The 17482-nt window shown below is 40.5% G+C and overlaps 2 protein-coding genes across 6 annotated transcripts; one reads left to right on the top strand and one right to left on the bottom strand.

The window, feature by feature from the left end:
* Nucleotides 1-1492: 1492 nt before the first annotated feature.
* Nucleotides 1493-11503, top strand: LOC129182598 (transcriptional regulator QRICH1-like). 3 transcript variants are annotated; one of them, XM_054778973.1, is made up of 13 exons: nt 1508-1560; nt 1669-1736; nt 2307-2597; nt 2680-2775; nt 2837-2977; nt 3065-3847; nt 5008-5185; nt 5278-5432; nt 5515-5629; nt 5898-6006; nt 6101-6249; nt 6340-6430; nt 7978-11503. In XM_054778973.1, exons 3-13 carry the CDS (start codon nt 2343-2345, stop codon nt 8162-8164), a joined length of 2259 nt encoding a protein of 752 aa, XP_054634948.1. In that variant the 5' UTR covers nt 1508-1560; nt 1669-1736; nt 2307-2342; the 3' UTR covers nt 8165-11503. The 3 variants fall into 3 exon arrangements, with proteins under 3 accessions (XP_054634929.1, XP_054634938.1, XP_054634948.1); XM_054778954.1 differs by having other exon boundaries at nt 1493-1736; XM_054778963.1 differs by having other exon boundaries at nt 1493-2126.
* LOC129182619 (receptor-type tyrosine-protein phosphatase dep-1-like) lies at nt 6185-16976 on the bottom strand. Of its 3 annotated transcripts, none has more exons than XM_054778991.1 (11): nt 16845-16976; nt 16450-16520; nt 14691-14790; nt 13881-13971; nt 13720-13796; nt 13485-13619; nt 12425-12547; nt 12147-12307; nt 11914-12049; nt 9822-9883; nt 6189-9709 (listed from the first exon to the last, which is right to left on the bottom strand). In XM_054778991.1, exons 2-11 carry the CDS (start codon nt 16452-16454, stop codon nt 9532-9534), a joined length of 1068 nt encoding a protein of 355 aa, XP_054634966.1. In that variant the 5' UTR covers nt 16455-16520; nt 16845-16976; the 3' UTR covers nt 6189-9531. The 3 variants fall into 3 exon arrangements, 2 of the variants coding, with proteins under 2 accessions (XP_054634971.1, XP_054634966.1); XR_008570674.1 differs by having other exon boundaries at nt 9623-9709; nt 11914-12044; XM_054778996.1 differs by lacking the exon at nt 11914-12049 and having other exon boundaries at nt 6185-9709.
* Nucleotides 16977-17482: the final 506 nt, after the last annotated feature.

Below are 17482 nucleotides of genomic sequence, written 5' to 3'. Positions count from 1 at the left end.
TCAATGAAAATGAGTTTGACACCCCTGACATAGAATCAGGCAGTATGCCATGCATTAACAATCCAGAAAAACACATAGAAAGCAGTACTGAGTTTCTATTGCTTGCATATTTCAGATGTTCTGCTGTTATTTGGTCAAGGCCACATGCTTTGTTTACTGCCAATTGCTCAATGGCTTGATACACCTCATCAGGTCTAATAGCCACACCATTACTGTAAGACACATCACCAACATTACGTTCATCACTGTTAACACAGTTAAAAATATCCTTGTAATGTTTTCTCCACAGTTCAGCAAAATTTTCAGCCCCCATAATTCCGTCTTTTTTAGATGGCAGGCACATCTTATGGTTACTGATAACCTTAACTTATTTCTAGAATTCATAGACGTTATTTTGTTGAAGGTTTTTGGCCATGGGGTTTGCCCTCATGGCTTGCCTAGTACTTTTAATAAAGCGTACAGCATATTTGAATCTAGCATTTGCATGCTCCTTCCGTTCCCACTCTGGATCATGCCTAACTTTTCCGGAGAGAACTCAATTTTAAAAGCTTCTTTGGCCTCTGCATAAAGTTCAGACATATACTCTTTCCATCCTGGCCTGAAATGATGCTTTTTAGCCCTTTTTTATAAGAATGATTTATTGCCCTTATTTAGACAATTAACAATTTTATCATACATTATAAATAAATCGTTATTGTGCTTTTGGTTCTTACAGTTAATGTCGCCACACAAAATGGCATCAAATGGTATGTCATGGTTATCATAACTTGTCAACTCTGATAGACTCTCAGCATTTAAAATCATGGAAACAGGTGTGTGATCTGTTGTAGCCAGATCATACAAATTCTCAACTTTCTCCAGGCAATCATGGGCATCGACTGTACATACACAGTGATCTAGCCAAGATGTTGTATGCCATGCTGAATAATGAATAATAAACTGAATAATGTTACATTGTAATTTATCAATATAATTGTCGAATAGTTTTATTGTACTAATGTGTATGTATGTAAACAAATATATTAACATATTAAATATGCAGATGACCACCCATGCAAATGACATGAGTTTTGATACAGCTCTTTTCCTGCATCCGACGAGACATAGATTGTCTGTGCCAGTGTAGTTGAAGTTGTGGTGAGTGTATTTCCCTGTGGGCGGTGCAAACATGCAGGTTGACAGTACAGTGTACTGTACATATAAAGTCACTGCCTGGTGCAGACCATGCTAGGGGAATTACCGCGTGGGAATTAACCTTCAATTGCCCAGAGCTCATCGTGTCCATCACTGCATCTCAAAGGGACGACCTTAAAACTTCCAGAAGCCACTGAACCACTCGGAATGACAGTCTGGTATACGGGGATTTTAAGGTAGACCGATATCCAACAGCTCCTTTCTGCTACACAGCATGTGTGTTGCTTCTTTAAAGAAGAACGTCACCACTCGATTTACCGCGAGACTATTGTCGAGAAATCCCGCGATAGCAGGGTAGATTTACAAATCGCGTGCCGATTGGTTCGGAGGTACTGTTATAAGATGGCGCCCAGCTAAATATAATTGGTAAAGAAAAAGAAAAAAACTGCCTGTAGCAATCCCAGGAAAACTAAAAAAGAAAGAACGCATTAGCCAAAGAGACAAAAAAGTTACATTTTGCTTCTGTGCTTTTAGGAAAAGGGGCGTTGCTTCGTGGGTAGAGAAGTGAGTGACCTGAGACTCGCCACGGTTGAGGAAGAGAGGTAGCTATCGCATATCTATACTATGCTAGCCGTGAAGCTAAAATAAAATACACTAGGCGTGTAGCATTAGAAATGTCGCATCAGTACATTGCTCTTTTGTAGTAGCTAGGTAAATATGATGTTGCGGTTCATGGCTGAGCTGGCTCCACTTCCTATATATAGCAGTATCTTTAGTAAACAACATGCGGCTAGTTAGCAGTGCAGTTGGCTAAGCTAGCTTAACGTGTACACTGCAAGAATAACATTGCAAGAATAACATTTAGACATGCCTTGTCATACTTGTTGCGAATTAACTGCACCCTGAAAGACGTTCATTAAACGTATATCCCCATGGCTGCTGTGTTCGATTTGGAAACTGACCGCGCTTTTGTCCCAGCTTGTCTACACGCAGTAAGAATTAACCCTTTCGTATTACTGTCTGTCTGAGACGAAACTGAACACTGTGCAGAAAACTGTTTGACAACATGTGCAGATGTACTAATTTTAGGTGTCATCTTTCTTTTTAATAAAATCTTTCACGTTTTGATAGATCTTGATGTGTTGGCAATATTTGTAAACTTCTCTCCATAGCTTCTCCTTTTATAAAAGTGGATCCTGTGGGCAACAATGAATAATTCCCTGGATAGTACAAGCTCTTATGAGGAGCTTGTGCGACAGAAAGCTCGGAGCATCCCCCAGCATCGAATGAAGGAGTTTCTGGAGTCTTTGGCCAGTAAAGGTCCAGATGCACTGCAGGAGTTCAGCCAGCAAAGTGTAGATGTTACAACAACCACTACGACGATGGTGTATCAGCAAGACGCTAATTGCATCTATACGGACAGCACTGAAGTGGCGGGGTCACTTCTGGAACTAGCTTGCCCTGTAAGAAATTAATATTCATATGTCTTAATTTAATGGAAAAAAAACTGGGCAAACGGTGCTGAGCTCCCTTTGTTTGATACAGGTTCAGGTGCAAGTTCAGCCCCAGCAGCAACAGATTCAGGAGTCAACAACTCAGCCACAAACTGTTCAGCAGAATACAGAGCAACAGATTGTACAGGTTTGTTACGTTTGTCTTCTGTCACTTAGTTTTATCAACTGAACACTAATATCATTATTAGGTGCAGATTCAAGGACAGCAGGCAGGTCAGATGCTGGGTCAAGTCCTCCAAGTGCCCTCTGGTTCCCATCAGCAACTTCAAGGTGTGACGACAGCACAGCTCATTCAGCCAGGAGATCTCACTGAGGAACAGCAACAACAGGTACTAACATGTACAAGCACACCACTTTCATGTCACCATTGCAAATAATATTTCAGACTTAACCGATTACATCAATTTCCTTCTTAGCTGCAAGCCCAGTTGGTGGCAGCTGTTGCAGGGGGACAGCAGATTCAGATTCAAACAGTGGGGGCCCTGTCTCCCACTCAGCAACAGGACAATACAGAGAGGAGGGCTCTGGGAACCACTGGTGTCACATCCCAAGGGGCAGGTGTCCTTCAGCCAGCCAAGAAACGTAAGGTGGACATGCCCATCACTGTCTCATATGCCCTACCTGGTCAGCAGGTGGCGACGGTTCTAGCAATTCCTCAAGGACAGGGTCAGCAGCAGAGTTATGTCTCCCTGCGGCCAGACCTCTTAACAGTGGACAGCTCCCACCTTTACAGTGCTACAGGCACTATTACCAGTCCCACAGGAGAGACTTGGACAATTCCTGTCTATTCTGCTCCTTCTGGGGCCGGAGGTCGGGAACAGGTGACACACATTGCCATCCCCCAGGAAGCCTATGGAACTGTGCAGGTTGCAGGGACGAATACTACAACCATGACCACAATGCCAACACAAGTCACGGTCGAGAATGACAAGTTAAAAAGCTCTTCCAGTCAAAGTCAGACAGCTCAGGCCGTTTCCAGCATAACAAGCACTGGAGGAATGGGAGGCCAAGAAGAAGTGGTGCATACGTTGGCTGCAAACACACTCTTCCCTGCCCAGCTAATGAATGGAAATATCCACATCCCAGTTGCTGTACAGGGTTACTCCAATGCTACACAGTCCCTCATCTGGGATCCACAGCAGCAGGTGTTGCACACACAGGGACTAACTGTGCAGGATGGGACAGGACAGCAGCTTCAGGTACAAACATTTTTTTGTCACTCATGATGTGTCACACTTCCATACTTACACTTTGTCCTTTGCGTTTGTAAGTGCATTCACACTGAGAAGTGCAGCAAAATGCTGTGCGCTGTCAGTACCCTGAGGACTCACTCAAAATGGTGAATGCGCAGTGCTGGACACTTACTACCCTCAATAGTCGCTGTCTTGACTATGTGGAAGTTCACTAGTGGACTAGTGGAAGTTGTAGGACTACCAAACTAAAAGTGACTGCATAATCTCTTGCCTCATTTGAAGCCTGAGTGTACACACAAGTGGGGAAAAAGTAATAAATACAATTTTAATTATTGTAGAATGAAAGTGGGGATTAAAGGTTGGCAGGTTTATCAGGCGATCCAAATGTTGGATAGTGCTCAGTCTATGGTTGCAATTCACTATTAAAAAGGACAGCAGAAGGAGCAGGTACATACTATATTGTGATCGTCATTTCTTGTAAGTGCACGACAGTAATCGATTTGGTGCAGCACAACACTGTCAAAACTTGTGCACTCGGGAACTAAGTACGCATTGTACACAATATACAGTACTTGTTTGAAGTGTACTGACATTCGTATTCAATTTGAAACAACCTATGTATAGATGCAGGAGTGACACTTGGTAGGGATGTCCCGATCCACATTTTTTGGCTTCCTATCCGTTTTTAAAAATGTTTTTTATAGTCTTGCCAATCCGATCCGGTACCAATCCTTTTTTTTTTTTTTTTTTTTTTTTTTTGTAATAAGCATATGGTTATGAAAATAGCTCTTCAAAGCGTTAAAAATAATGCAACCAAAATAATACTGAATTTACTTTATTATACAACATGACCAACAATATTGCTTGGTGCGTGTGAGCTCACCGCACAATGACACAGCAGTCTGGTCACAGTGAGGGGAACCTATCGCTGTTGCTACGGAGCCGAATGTCCAACGTGAAACCAGCTTCACCACGTTACACTGTGGACATGTCTGCATGGTGGTCTGCATCCCAATATTACGAACGTTATATGGCAACCGGATAGGCCCGATCTGGTGGCGGCAGCCGAAAATACAGCGGCTCAGCAGCCAATACCGATCCTGAAGATCGTATCCGTAACACTTGGTAACTGGGATGTCATTGTCTGCTTGTTCACATCTTTCAAGGGTCAGACAGTGATAGCAGAGGTAGATGGCCAAGGCCCACAGCAAGTGCAAGTTCAAGAGCTTTTGCTCCCTGCCACGCTCAAACCAGAGGAGGGCCTGGATCTGTGGCGTGCCTGGGCTCAACGGAAAAACGCTGAATTGGAAAAATCTGATAAAAATAAACTGGCTCCAATTGGCCGTGAGTGCAAATGTTCATTCTCATGTTGATACTGTATTTAGTTGTCTCTTTGCTTCAGCCTAATAACTGAGATATATGTCTGTATGTTTTAGGGCGCCAGGCACTGCGCTTCCAGGAGGACTTGGTGTCGTGTGCTGTAGCTGAGCTCTGCATGGGGCTCTCACTAATGACCACAGAGGCCCGAGGGCTGGAAGGAGAGCCTTATGACGCGGATGTCCTTTACTATGTATTTCTGTGTATACAAAAAGTAGGTTTGCTTGAATTGAATGTAAAATACATTTGCATCTATTTGTATTGACCACAACTCTAACCATACTCTTTTCTTGCAGTATTTGTTTGATAATAGTCGTGTGGATGACATCTTCTCAGACCAGTACTACACTCGCTTTGCTCAAAGTTTGCACCTGGTTCTCCAACCCTGGTTGCCAACTGTTCATCCACTCGGTAAGAACAACAATGTGGATTTATAGTAGGTCTTGCTGATGTTAACTTATTCATGAAATCCACTTTAAAAATATACAGTATTTTGGATGAAGTGTAAAATAGTTGTGAGCAAATACATCATATGTGGACATTTTTCATTATCTACTGTATATTTCTCAATGTACATGAGCATCGATTTAAATATTTATAAGCCATTGTGTGACTCTTTACATGCTTCAGCCTTCTTCAGTATTAGCACACTGTAATTCATAGTGTTCCTTACCACCAGGTTATATTATTCCCAGTCACGTGACAGAGGAGATGTTGTGGGAATGTAAACAACTTGGTGCTCATTCCCCCTCAACACTGCTCACAACTCTGATGTTCTTCAACACTAAGTGAGTTGTAATGGACTCATTTGTTGCTACATAAGTATTTCTTTAGATACAATATGACCTCTTTTTTTTTTCATAATTTCATAATGTTTTACAGGTATTTTCATTTGAAGACAGTTGATCAGCATCTGAAGGTTGCTTTTTCTAAAGTGTTAAGACACACCAGAAAAAGTCTCAACAATCCCAAAGACAAGAGCACCAGCATCCGATATCTGAAGTCAACAGAACGGTTTGTAGGACAGAAAGGTAAGAGTACACCTCTTGTACCTGGGGTGATCATGTCTCATTTTTAAAAAGAGAAATAATAAAAAAAAAATGTTTTTTTTATTGTTTTAGTTTCAGATGACATGTACTCAGAGCAGCTGGAAGACCCAGAAAATCCTCTACGATGTCCCATCAAGCTGTATGATTTCTACCTCTTCAAATGGTAACTAAAACACAAAAGAGTAGGGGTTAATTAGGCCTGGGAGTCTCAGGGTTCATCAGGATATTATGGGCCAATATTGGCATTAAAATGAGATTGGTTTATATAGGTGTTGGCTTTTCTGCGATAATGATATTAACACACGAGCAATGACGTGCTCCACAAAGGAACAGACAAGCTTGGTAGCTTAGTTAATATGTCCACATGTGTACAGTGTATATACAACAAATATATACAGCATATATATACTGTATGTGTGTGTATATATACACTCCTGATCAAAATCTTAAGACCAGTTGGAAAATTATTAGAATTTGAATTTTGCACATTTGCATCTTAATGAGGTTTTAAGTAGAGCTACAATATGCAAAAGCAAGAAGGGGGAGTGAGACAGAAACATTTGAAACTATTCTAATTTAAACAAAAAAAACAAAAACTGAAATAGGTTGTTTATCAGCTGATCAAAAGTTTAAGACCACAGGCTATAAAAGCTAAAATCTGCTCCAAATATTCATTTTCTGTCAGGCATTCACACAGTCATGCCCTCCTGATGGCTAAAGCTAAGAAGCTTTCTCTTTTTGAACGTGGTCTGATCGTCGAGGTGATTTTTTTTGGGCTGTGTGACAAACAGGCCGAAAAATTTCTTATAAAATGTGACTAAATACTAACTACAGTATATGATCGCTTTGCCTGTTGCTAAACAATAACTTGTGACGTCTCACGCTAATGTTGTCGTGTGAAGACTGTATAACAAGGCACACCCAGTGGTATATGACAGGATAGCATTTAACTTAACAGAGACCTCTTCAACTTCAAATACTGCTGTAATGTTTTCATTTGTACCTTTTGAATTAAAAGCAGCGTTTCTCCTCACCTGTTATTTGAAGCGGTTTTGTTTGGTAGTGTGCATGTTTGTCTCGTGGACAGAAAAAAAACTGAGTTCACACTCTGGTATGCGTATTTCATTTAAACTTTGCCGCCATATTAGCACCATTCTGTAACTTTTTTGCCCAATTTTCATACACTTGCGACAGCGCATCAATAATTGTATTGTAATGTTAATAGTGTGTCATATTAGTATTTTGTCACGCTCCTTAGGATGATTATTAATTTATTTAAAAATATTTTATTTATTTAAGACATGAAGTCATCATTGATATTAAGTTAAATGTTTTTTTTGTAGGTTTTCCTCTGGAAAAATTGGAAAAACATTGTTACCTACCTTTTAATACATGAATGGATTAAGACTTCTTGGTGAAGTGGGAATAATGCTTTGTTAGTGGACATTTTGACAAACCGTACCTTTCTTGTCTTCACATACAACAAGCTGTCAAAGGCTGAATAAGATCAGTTGGAAATTGGGACTGCTAGAGAGGTAAAAAGGAACTGTTCTTGCTCTGATGTAGATAAATAATTTCTCAGTCTCTTTGTGAAAAGGTAGACATCCTGAACATCTCATGTGGCATTGATGGACATCTTGTGTGGGCCGCACACATGCGAAAATTGAATACATGTTAGATGCTCAAGTGTCCATTCTGTTTCTCTGTCAGTCCACAGAGCGCCAAAGGACGCAATGACACCTTCTACCTGACTCCTGAGCCTGTCGTGGCTCCAAACAGCCCCATCTGGTACTCAACTCAGCCAATCCCTAAAGAGCAGTTGGAGCAGATGCTGGCCCGAATTCTTGTTGTCCGTGAAATCCATGAAGCCATTCACATGTCAGAGAGTGTACAATAATTGGACCGAAGGAGACAGCCACATGAACTAGACTCCTCCTCCTCTTCTTCACTCAATCTTTTGATTGCTCAATCACTAGTAGTTTTCTATTCCCTCACACCCTCTTGTGGGTTTAAAGGGCAGCATGTACAAGTTTATATTCATTATGGCTCTATATACACTATCTTGTACGTGTGCAATGTACATACCACACATGATCAAGACTTTTTGTCTCTCATTCACAGGAATTCCACAACTGTTTTTTTTTCTTTCTTTTTTGCTTACCCAAAGGATGATTGTACTTGATCTGCGTGTTATAATTTAAATATTTTTAACCGTGGGTCTTTTTAACCATTACTCTGCATTAGTTATTTATATGCTTTCTGGAAACAAAACTGTAATATATTTCATATATTTTTTTGCTGACGTCTTGCTTTTGCTGCCTTGCCTTTGTCATCTCTCTGTTACAGTTGTCACAATAGATACCTCAGTGGTATCAAGACTGTGCAGAGTAGCCAATTTTTAAATAGTGTGACATCTTTGGTTTTTGACTCATCTGTCTTGAGCCAAGTTACAATGACTCAATGACTTGAGACTCTGAGGGATGCTGCTTGTGCTACAGCAGTGGATCACACTGACAGTAGACTTTCATTGGAATATGAGCGTCTCCACCTTGACTGCAGCTACAAGTACTTGCCACAGGGTGATGTGGAGGTCAGCGAGATGCTCCTTTCTCCCCTCAAATCACCAAGCCCGAAATGATTCTGAAGATGAATTTATATGATTTGTTTAGTAAGGAAGGGAGAAGTGATCAAGGTGATAAGCCCTTAATGTTCTACAATGTAAAATATAGCTCTGTCCTATAACAGGCATCCGACAAGACTGGCAGTGCCTGCGGGGTTTTTGAAAAACCTTTTCTTTATACATCCGCTATACCATGTGTTTGCCTTTCTACTAAGTCAAGTATGAGTTGGCCACATGCATCCATAAGAACTGGTAGCCTACATTGTGAAAATAAAAAGATGCACAGTGATTTTCCCCCCCCAAAACAAATCTTAATAAAAGTCAGTATAAAACATACTTAAATAAGAGAATATTCACAGGCATACACAAACAACCATTTGGTAACTTGTCATGCATTGGTTCTGTGCCTGGCAAACTGAGATGTTCCATGAGAGCCTAAGGTACGGGGGTGTATGCATGACAGGAACCACATTGTTCTCATGACACCTGCAAGTTGGGAACGGGTTTGACCTGCCTGGCAGGTTGTCACGCTTATCTTTTTGTGTGCATGATGCTGCTTCTTTGGTTTCCTGAGCAGCAGGAGTGCAGCCAGCTGTCTGTTCTGACCACATTGACTTTGTAAAGGTAGTTCATTTCCAATGAATTCAAGAAGCATGTGAGCCTGAATTTAGCGGTGATGAAGAGGGCAGCAGCCTCCGCAGTAGCTTCCCAGGTTGTAACATCTGCTGCAATGTGCTCTGAGGTTGGTCTGGTGGAGCTTTTCGTCTGTGATGGTGATTTCTTCTCCTCCCCTCTTGGCTTGCATGCTCCGTGTGGAGAAATCTGTTAAAAATTGGTATCATAAAAATGGTCATCACGTGTGGCTGACAAACCAATTCCAGGGTTGAAATATGAGTTTGCTGATCATGGAAATTTACTGGTTCTGTTTTCTCACCCTGGTGATGCTCCCTGGCGTATCCAGTATAGCAGACACTGATGAACAAATATGTACTGCTCCTAATACACACAGGAAGAGTGGCTTGGTAAGATACTTGTTCTGTTATACAGTCTGAACATATACCTATGAAACTACAGTATGAAAACATAAGAGATATGCATTTTCTCGTCAAAGTCACTTCTACGAAGAATGTGTATAGTGGAATACAGTGTTCCATCGCTCTATTGCGGTTCACCTTTTGCGGATTCACTGCTTTGCAAATTTGTTTTAGTGCTGCTTTTTGTTTTTGTATGAAGGTTGTTACAGGCCGAGCCTGGCCCTTTAGGAAGAATTGCGTTGTGGGAAGTTGAGTGTCTATCTCTTCCCTCTCTGGCGCCACCGCCCATTGTTTTTTGCGTCCTGATTGGCTGTAGAACATTGTCAATCAGTTTCCTTTGACCTGCCATGTCTCCTGTGTCATCGCTAGCTTGCTTGCTTGCTAGCTTGTAAGTGAATCTTCGGTTCGTCTGCAGCAATATGTTTTAACAAGGATATAAAAATGCTACAGTACAGCGGAACGGTGTCAGGACGAAAAGACACGGTCATAGGGGTGAAATATGCGTGAGTGACATAATAATTGAATGTATTGATCATTGAAATTCAAACAAAGGTTTGAACTTTTTTGAGCGTGTTTAAATAAGCGAGAAAGGTGAGAAAATGTCATTGCCTGAGAAAATTGCACAAAGTGTGTGGTGAGGGGTTTAACAGCCTTAAAACATATATAACAATTGTAAAAAAAAAAAAAAATGAATCTGGCTACTTCATGGATTTCACTTACTGCGGGTTATCTGGGGAACCTATCCACCGCGATAAACGAGGAAACACTGTACATCAGATTTACAGTCACCTGTCCGTTCCTGTGTTGAGAACATTCATTTGTGTCTACTTTTTGAGATACCAACATGTCTCACATGATAAAACTAACCAACTCCCCTTGATGAAGAGCACATGACCTTTCATCTCCTTCTGTATTGAAATTCCTGAGAAAATCCAGGTTGCATTCAATATAGTAATAGTATAATAGTACCATTTTGTGTTGTTAAAATGATTGTAATTTTAGAAAGACACATGAAAATATAACTAACTACAGTGGAAACTTGGTTGGTGTCATGAAGTCGTTGCAGAAGGTCTGACTAACCAAAATGGACGGCTACCAAAAGGAATTTTCCCAAGAAATAATGTAAATCCAATTAATCCGTTCCAGAAGGCCAAAATGTTAACACAAAACATGTTTTTTTAAAAGTGCTTTTACGATTGTAGTTTTACATGCATAAAACACATCAAATAAATCATATAAATATGATGAATGAAAGGGATAAATTAACCTTTAAGGTTACACGGTGTGACAGTGAGATCAGCATCTTCCTCTTCAACACCGTTTTGCTGTTTTGCCATGAGTTATTTCTTGAATTGAATACTGTTTTTCACCCCAATGACGCAAAATGGAGCCATAGAAAGAAAGGTGAGAAACACTCTTGACTTCAAGAAATAACTCATGAAGGTAGTGTCCGTGTTCATCTTGCTGCCACGTCATGTCTTTGGGAACAGCCGCGTCTTCAATGACGGTAAAAGTAACCTTAAATGATCAATGAATTCCCTTTAAGTTGTCATTTTTATGCATTTAGAATTGTTTTATGCATGTCAAACTATAATTGTAAAACTATAAAAATGTGTTTTGTTTTGACATTTTTGAGAGTCAACTGCTGATGATCATTATTGACAGTTCCAGTTCTGTTTGCCATTTTGTTTAGCTAGCTGTTTTGGGATTAAACAAAAAGCACACAGTTGGACTCATGCGCAACAACACGGCAAAACGCGCGCCATATTGTACGCTAAGCGGAGAATGCACGCCAATCGAGACAAAATTGTGGCGTAAATGTTTTACATTAACCGAAAAACATTCTATGGCGGACACTAACTGACGTTCCACTATATATAATAAACATGTCTTTCAACACATTTTACAAAACTTTACATGTTTTTGTTTAGCAATTGTGTAACTTTGTTATCCTATTCCTCATTCATTCTTGTGTTTGAGCACATAACGAACCAGATTCTGAACCATCCACATTCTACGTAGTCGAAGGTCAGCCACAGCAGCTCGGATATCAGGCCGTATGCCCCTCACACACAGCTGCATTAGCCACAGCAGTGTGACAAATGTCCCTGATCGTCCAACGCCTGCACTGGTATACACAGCAGAGAGGGCTCATAAGCCATCGGTTACAAGCCTCTGGATGGCATAAAGGTACATCATGTTGTACAGAAGGTCAGAGGTCAGACCTGCAGTGCACGACAGCCGGACCCTGTCGTGGAATGGCTTCCAAATGGTGCCGCACATGGTCTGTAAAGGTACAGAGCGAGGAAGGGTCTGTGGGAACGCCCCGGTCTGGCCAGGATGGATAGTGGTAGTGTGTTATGATCCTATCTGTGGGACAGTCTCTCTAAAACACAAAGCACCAGCCTTTAATGCAGCACAAGCAAAACTTAACAAAACCTAGCTAAGCTACAACCTAAGTGCTAATTTCAAAGTAGCAAAGGAGAAGATAAATGTCTCTAACCTGTCTGAGGTTAATGGTAGAGGTAAAATAGTCTGGGCCTTGTTTCCGAGTCATTGTTGTCACTTGGAAAGGTCCGTGATAAACTGTTCCTGGTTGCAGAGACCAATACTTGTCACATAGCACCTGTAACATTCAAGCAGATTTTTGACATATACTTTCGGTAAGCATTTATTCCGGTGGGTGATTACTACAGTGACAGCAATAGAAGTACAGTATTTCACATGACAACAAGTCTAATTAAGCTTCAGTAATGCAAAGTCACATGTCATTTCTTTCCAACAAACCATGATTTGGTCTTTGGTAGATTAAACTTGAGTTGGAATGAATAGTCACCTCACTATAAAAAGTAGAACCCTGTTTTTTTTTTTTTTTTTTTTTTGTAGAATCCTGTTACACTGTATTAATTTCCCCAGCCAATCACTGACAAACTAGCATGAAGGAAATGCATGTTATTCTGATTTATCCGATTTATCATTATTAGAAATATAACCACCATTATAAAACCAAAATACTGTTAAAAAAAATAATATAATGTTCGGCAGGTTAAATGCAGGCCCAAAAGTTGACTCATTGCCCACTCTTAAAAAATGTAACAAAAAATATGCAAATTTGAAAGACAAGTTTGTGGTTTCCTTCAAAGCTTGCACTATGCTAAAATGGGATTGGAACCATTAAAAATTAAAAAAAATAAATTATCAAGGCAGCTCATCAGAAAAAAAAACAATTTGCAAGAGTATAACAATAGTACTCTAACCTACCTTTGGTACAATTTGTACATTTGTACCTAACTGAGAATCACTGAGATTGAACTCTTGTATCATCAGCAAATAAGTGTATCATTAGTCTAAACTTGTCAAAATAAGGACGTGAGGAAATGTATATTTCCCAAATAATATTGTGTGATTCTGGTGTGACAAGAAAAACCGCATCTTCTCATTGAGCCCCTGCCAAGAACGCATTGATTCATAACTGGTAAGAGATGTATTACTTGCTAGGACTCCAAGATAAAGACACATCTGAAGAGGACCACAGACATCAACACAGAGGTAATATGTCTCACTATGTCCTTGTGTCTCAGAGCTGTCACCATGACAATTATCTTGACGTTCTGCTCCCACACCATCCTCCAGAAATCAGCTATCGTGTTGAGCATCGGACCCTGGGTGCAGATGAAGTCTCGTTCTGATCCTCCACCCTGCACACAGATACACAGTAACTATCCAAGAACAAATGATCTACAGTATATTCAAACCACAAGGGCAGCATAGTGGGTCAGGGAGTGAATGAGCTCTTACTGGTACAAAATTCGCATTGATGTAGTCGGAGTTAGGGGAGGAGTTTTGACTGGACAGTCTCACCCGGCAGTGGTCATCTGTAGTCACACGTGGTTGAGAAAATTAAAAGCCGGTGAACACAAACATTTCTTAACACACATCTTTGTTTTTTATGCACTTACATGGTAAGATGTACGGGTAGCGGTTCTTTTCTCTGTTAGCCTCTAAGTCCCCCACTTTGGTTGAAAGACCTTTACCGACATCACTTAGCTCCTATAAAAAGACATTGAGATCATGAAGGGGGCAGTAAGGAATATTTAACTGAACTTTTTGATCTTGTCATTGGTTGAAATAAATTGTTTGATCATAAAATGACAGGTGTTTGTGCTTGCCCACCCTATGTTATAGACCACTAAAATAGATGATCTATGGTTGATACTTTCCTCTGTTTAACAAGCCAGTGTGAGACGATCTCCACTCATTTCTAACCTCTTTAGAAATGTTTCTTGTCATGAGTGAGCACTGAGGAAAATCTTAGATGTGACACCTTCAATCATTTGTACTTATCTTGCTTGGACATTAATATTTGGAATTTAAGACTTCCATCCATCCGTCCATTTTCTATACTGCTGGTCCTCACTAGGGTCACAGGTATGCTGAAGCCTATCTCAGCTGTCTTCGGGCGAGGGGCAGGGTACTCTCTTGACTTGCCAACAGCCAGTCGCAGAGCACATATAGACAAACAACCATTCACACTCAAATTCACACATACGGACAATTTAGAGTTGAATTTAAGACTTAAAAAGCATTCAAAGGAAACAGGCCTTTCTCAACTATCTTGTCCAGCTTGTAGAGCGAAAACATTCCCTGGAAGTTTGAAAAGCATCTGAATCAAGTAGCCAAGCAATGAAAGGAAATATAATCAGAGCTTTGACCACGGTTACTTTGGCCAGCTTGTGCCAGATATCATTCCAAGCCAACAGACAAGTTACCTCAAATTCCTGTTTAAAGCCTCTGTTGTCAAAGGCAGAGAGTGCCTGGCACGCAGAACCAAACTCCTGGAGGATCTGTGCTCTTGAGAAAGTCTGCAACCTGAAATGTATGAATATTCACAGCGCTTGACTTTTTCCATTTATTATGTGACTGCCTTATTCCAAAATGTAATGAATTCATTCTACTTTTCAAAATTCTACACACAACACCCCATAACGACAACACAAAAATGTTATTTTTTTCATCTTTGCAAATCTATTAAAAACTAGAGAAGCACTCGCAGAGCGCAGACCTCCACCAGGTGCCATAGTTCCCCCCCCATATTGTGATTCACACCAAAATGATAATTCTTAATTTGTGGATCAGTCTTTAATATTTTGTAGAACTTGCTGGAAACTTGTCGCTGACTATTTTTTTGTGGAGTTATATGCACAAATGCCAAAAATGGTTTTATCTCGCAATGTTAAAGAATCCTTAAAAAAATTCCTGGATCCAGGCGGTGATCCGAATCATCCCCAAAATGTAATCAGTTCTTTCATATCCCATTTCCGACAATTCCTGAAAATTTCACCCAAAACTATTCCCAACCTTTCAAGCTAGTTTGAACACAAAAAACAGACAAACAAACAAACAGATGAACACCGGCAAAAGCATAACCTCCGAGCTTGCGCTTTGCTTTCGCTTGGCGGCGGTAATAAAAAACGTAAGAAACCACATGCACATAAGTATCCACATTTTTCTTTTCCATTAAGCTAAAAATTGTGCTCCACTGATCATCCTTGATATGTTTCTACAGCTTAATTGGAGTTCACCTGTTGCAAAAATGATTGGTCATCTTTTGGAAAGGCAGACACGTGTCTATACAGTAAAGTCTCACTGTTGTTAGTGCTCGTCAGAGCACAAACCAAGCATGATGTCAAAGGAATTGTCTCGAGGCACAAATCTAGGGACGGGTACAGAAAATGTTCTGCTGTTTTGAAGGCCCCAATGAGCGCAGTGGCCTCCATCATGCATAAATGGAAGAAGTTTGGAACACCAGGACTCTTCCTCGAGCTGACTGACTCTTAAATGAATGCTGGAGGGAGAAGGAAGGTGACCAACAACACAATAGTCACTCTGACAGAGCTTTAGCATTCTTCAAGGAGAGAAGAGAACCCTCTAGAAGGACACCAATCCACCAATCAGGCATGTACGGTAGAGTGGCCAGATGGAAGCCACTCCTTAGTAAAAGGCACATGGCAGCCTGCGTGGAGTTTGCAAAAAAGGCACCTGAAGGACTCTCAGACCATGAGAAACAAAATCATCTCCTCTGATGAGACATAAAGCCTGAATTTAGCCAAGATATCAAAGGAGTGCCTTCAGGACAACTCTGTCCTGAGTTGAATTGAAAATAGCAGTACAGCGACGCTTCCAATTCATCCTGGTGGAGCTTGATAGGTGCTGCAAAGAGGAATGGATGACACTGGCCAAAGATTGGTGTCCCAAGCTTGTGGCATCGTATTGAAAAAGACTCGATGCTGTAATTGCTGCCAAAGGTGCATTTTAGTATTGAGCAAAAGCTATGAATACTGATGTACACGTGATTTTTTAGTTATTTATTTTTAACTACTAAAACGTCAAAAAACATTTTTCATGTTGTCATGATGAATTATGTGTATAATTGAGGGAATAAAAAAATTGATTCCATTTTGGAATAAGAATGTGGGATAACAAAATGTGGAAAAAGTAAAGTGCAAGAGTTAACTTTGCGGTCCTCACCTCATATTTTTTCTGGCACTTGACCACCAACTTCTGCAGTGTGCTGATTATGACCAGTTTCACAATGGATGCTGTAAAAAACACAAAACTAAACATTACAAACTACACACTGAGCAGCTGAAAAGTAAGAGATGGAACGCTAACTTTTAGAAGTCATTTCCATCCTTTCGCTTAGAATTGTTGCTGATTTGGGTTAAAAAATGACCCCTTTGAAATCCAACTGCCACAGCAATGTTTTACCAGAAAAACAAGTGAAACCCAACTGCGTTCTTACTATGAAACTGCTACGACAAGAAGAAAAACCTGCTCCAGCAAGTTTCCAGCCCCAAACACAAAAACACTGTCATGCTTTTAAGGACACAAGGTTTCAAGTTGTATTGTTGTTTAAGAATTACCTTTCCGGATAAGTTGCTGTTGAGGCGTTTTAGTTGGCCACTGATCGAAGACAAACAAGCACACAAGTCCTGTAAGAATTCTGGTTTTAATAATTCTTCTACTGGCCCAGTTTGAGGAAGGAGGTGGTGAGAGGGGTGGAGCAAAGGGTGGAGACTGGAGCGCTGAGGAAATGAAGGGTAGTGCTGTTTGTCATGTGGCCCTCAGCTATTCTTTATCATGCTTTTTATTTGAACAAAATGTCATTCCTCCTGGGAAATCCACAGTGTTCCCCATGATGACATCTATGCATTTTTGTTCTGGAAACTACATTGTTTAGTGCAAAGTCACGTCCTGCAAAATCATCATCTTATGAATCATATTGGTTACACCCAGGAATTACTGTCACATATGGCATCTGTTGCAATCATAAACTGATTTGACAACAATGGGGGACTTCATGACTGATTTGCCTTAGTCACACTGAAGAAACATGTGTTTTGGTGCAATGTTGTGGAGGTCTCAGCCTCTTCCTGTTAATGCAGCCAGTCTGTAAAACAAACACAAAAAAACGAACAAAAAAACCCATCCAGCCCTAAGCTAATTCCTAAAGAAGCGAAATCGATGCAGAAATTGGGCTCTCCCTACAGTTTGAAGTCAC

Source organism: Dunckerocampus dactyliophorus, chromosome 1 (genome assembly GCF_027744805.1).
Source record: "Dunckerocampus dactyliophorus isolate RoL2022-P2 chromosome 1, RoL_Ddac_1.1, whole genome shotgun sequence".
Taxonomy (NCBI): domain Eukaryota; kingdom Metazoa; phylum Chordata; class Actinopteri; order Syngnathiformes; family Syngnathidae; genus Dunckerocampus; species Dunckerocampus dactyliophorus.
The sequence above is the reverse complement of the archived record's forward strand: the minus strand, read 5'-3'. Positions and strand labels throughout refer to the sequence as shown.